The sequence below is a fragment of the Cyprinodon variegatus genome, unplaced genomic scaffold (genome assembly GCF_000732505.1).
Source record: "Cyprinodon variegatus isolate N-32 unplaced genomic scaffold, C_variegatus-1.0 Scaffold1703, whole genome shotgun sequence".
Taxonomy (NCBI): Eukaryota; Metazoa; Chordata; class Actinopteri; order Cyprinodontiformes; family Cyprinodontidae; genus Cyprinodon; species Cyprinodon variegatus.
Genome location: NW_015152156.1, coordinates 64,672 through 66,815, shown reverse-complemented (window position 1 = coordinate 66,815; position 2,144 = coordinate 64,672). Strand labels below are relative to the sequence as shown.

At 41.0% G+C, this 2,144-nt stretch overlaps 1 protein-coding gene across 1 annotated transcript in view; it reads left to right on the top strand.

Annotated features, from left to right (window-relative positions):
- Nucleotides 1-2,144, top strand: part of LOC107104345 (desmoglein-2-like) — a 23,711-nt gene that overhangs the window by 18,234 nt on the left and 3,333 nt on the right. The window contains exons 6-7 of the mRNA XM_015404335.1: nucleotides 1,106-1,240; nucleotides 1,400-1,585. Of these exons, the coding sequence (XP_015259821.1) occupies nucleotides 1,106-1,240; nucleotides 1,400-1,585 (321 nt within the window). The remainder of the gene's footprint in view (nucleotides 1-1,105; nucleotides 1,241-1,399; nucleotides 1,586-2,144) is intronic.

Below are 2,144 nucleotides of genomic sequence, written 5' to 3'. Positions count from 1 at the left end.
CTGAAGACGTTCTGAGAAGTCCCAAGCAGCTCAGGACTAGAGCTGGAGGAACCAAACCAAGGTCTGACCAAGCTAGACGTGAGACGCTGAAGCAGCTAAGGACTCTGCTGATAACTCCTCTCCAGAACCAACAGAAACTCCCCCAAGGAGAATTACTCAGGAACCCTCAAGGTACTATCTAAGCTCACTTGAAAACCAAACCCTGCCAGCAGTTCATACAGCTCAGTCTCTCACGCAGACTCCAGAGAAACCAGGACCCAGGCCCGAACCAGTCTTCAGTGCTTTCTCTGTGTTGTGCTTAATAAACTCTGTTTACCCTTTATTCCTGTTTCCGCCTCAGTGGTGTTCTGCATAATTGGGGTCCTCCTTGAGAACCAATCATGACAGTGTGCAATACATGTACACTTGCACCTTAATCCTTATTTATCTTGATATACTGTATATATATTGTTTGTTTATTCTTAATGCACCTTTTTCCTCCTTCTTTGCACCCTCTTCGACTTCTATGCCAATATGTGACAGGTGAATTTCTCCGCTGTGAGATCAATAAAGCTAATCTAATCTAATCTAATGTACAATATTTTCAATCGTTGTACATAGCTAAAGCTCAAACTCTACGACGAAACTGCAGGGATTAAAGGTTCAACAGCTTATGATCTGACTCTGATTTGACTGTAAGACCCAACGCTCTGATGGATCTACCTGCTCACACTGTACGTTTAAAAACCACACGTTGGACAGTGGAGTAGATGAAGGAAGGTCTCAAAAGTAGAGAACAAGAGCCGATGATGAAGCGGGTCGTTATTTATAGCTTTACCATCACCTGAAAGTCTAAAACCCATTAATAATGGGTCAGGATGATTGTGTTTTACTGAGACCTGCTGACTCAATTTTCCCCAGAGCAGAACTAACAGCGGTGAGACAACATTTAGCTCTGAAACAATGCCAATGATAGTAAGTCTATAGATAAATGAGCATTGTACATTCCAGTTTTCTTTGACTGATGTGGAAATAAATCAGGAATTCCATGTGCATGAATGGGGCTGTAGAAAAGGAACTGGCCTTGCCTCCGTTAGGCTAGCTCTAACTGCTATTTTCCTTTCAGGAAGAAGATACATACATTCTAACAGTGACTGCTGCAGATCTATACGGTGAGCCAGGTGGACACATTACAACAGGCACCGTCACTATCAAAATCCAAGATGTCAATGACAATCCTCCAACTCTAGAAAAATCTGAAGTAAGTTGCTTCATGCAGCATTTGTGTGTTGATGTCACTGCTTTTATTGGCTGTAGAACTTGGCAACATCTTCAAGTCAAAGAATTTTGATGAACAAATATCCTGTTTGAATGAATATTACCGTAATGCATCCTTTTACCCTCTGTGCCTTCTTCGCAGCATGAGGGAACCATTTTGGAGAACACACACAATGTTGAGGTGATGAGGCTCAAAGCAGAAGACCTGGACGAAGAGAACACAGACAACTGGGTTGTTGTTTATGAAATCGTCAAAGGGAACGAGGCCGGATATTTCAGCATAAAAAAAGATCCCATAACCGGCGAAGGCATCTTAATGCTTGATAAGGTATCCTGCTATTCTTTTCCTCTACATCTTAGGGTGTGTGGTTGGGCCCCAAAGGATTCCTCCTCTTCTGATATTTCAGTTCAGCTTACACAACTTGTAATCTCAAGGCACCTACCAGAGAATAATCAATTATCATCCAGTCAGATTAGTTCAAAGTTTTCTGTCTAACTGACTTGTGGCAGAAGAAAGACGAGGCCTTTTTAATCTTATCTAAAGGCCTGGTACATTTTACAATGCAATAAGCTACTGCATTTTTAAGATCTGTCTCTTGCTTTTTTGTTTTTTATATTCCCAAATAAGCGTTTAACATGGACTTTATAAATTGCACAAGTATGCAAAAAGCAGCAGAAACAAGTATGAACAAGGGAGTAAAAATAGCATGGCTACAACTTGCGACTTTAATAATCACCAAGCTGTCTACTACAGTAGAATTAGTTTCACTAATGCCTGATGTCAAAGGTAGTCGTTCATTTTAAAGGAATAGTACACCCAAAACATGATTAGCCTTCATTTTCTACTCACCCCCATGCTGAACAACACTCTGGAGTACTTTTTTGAT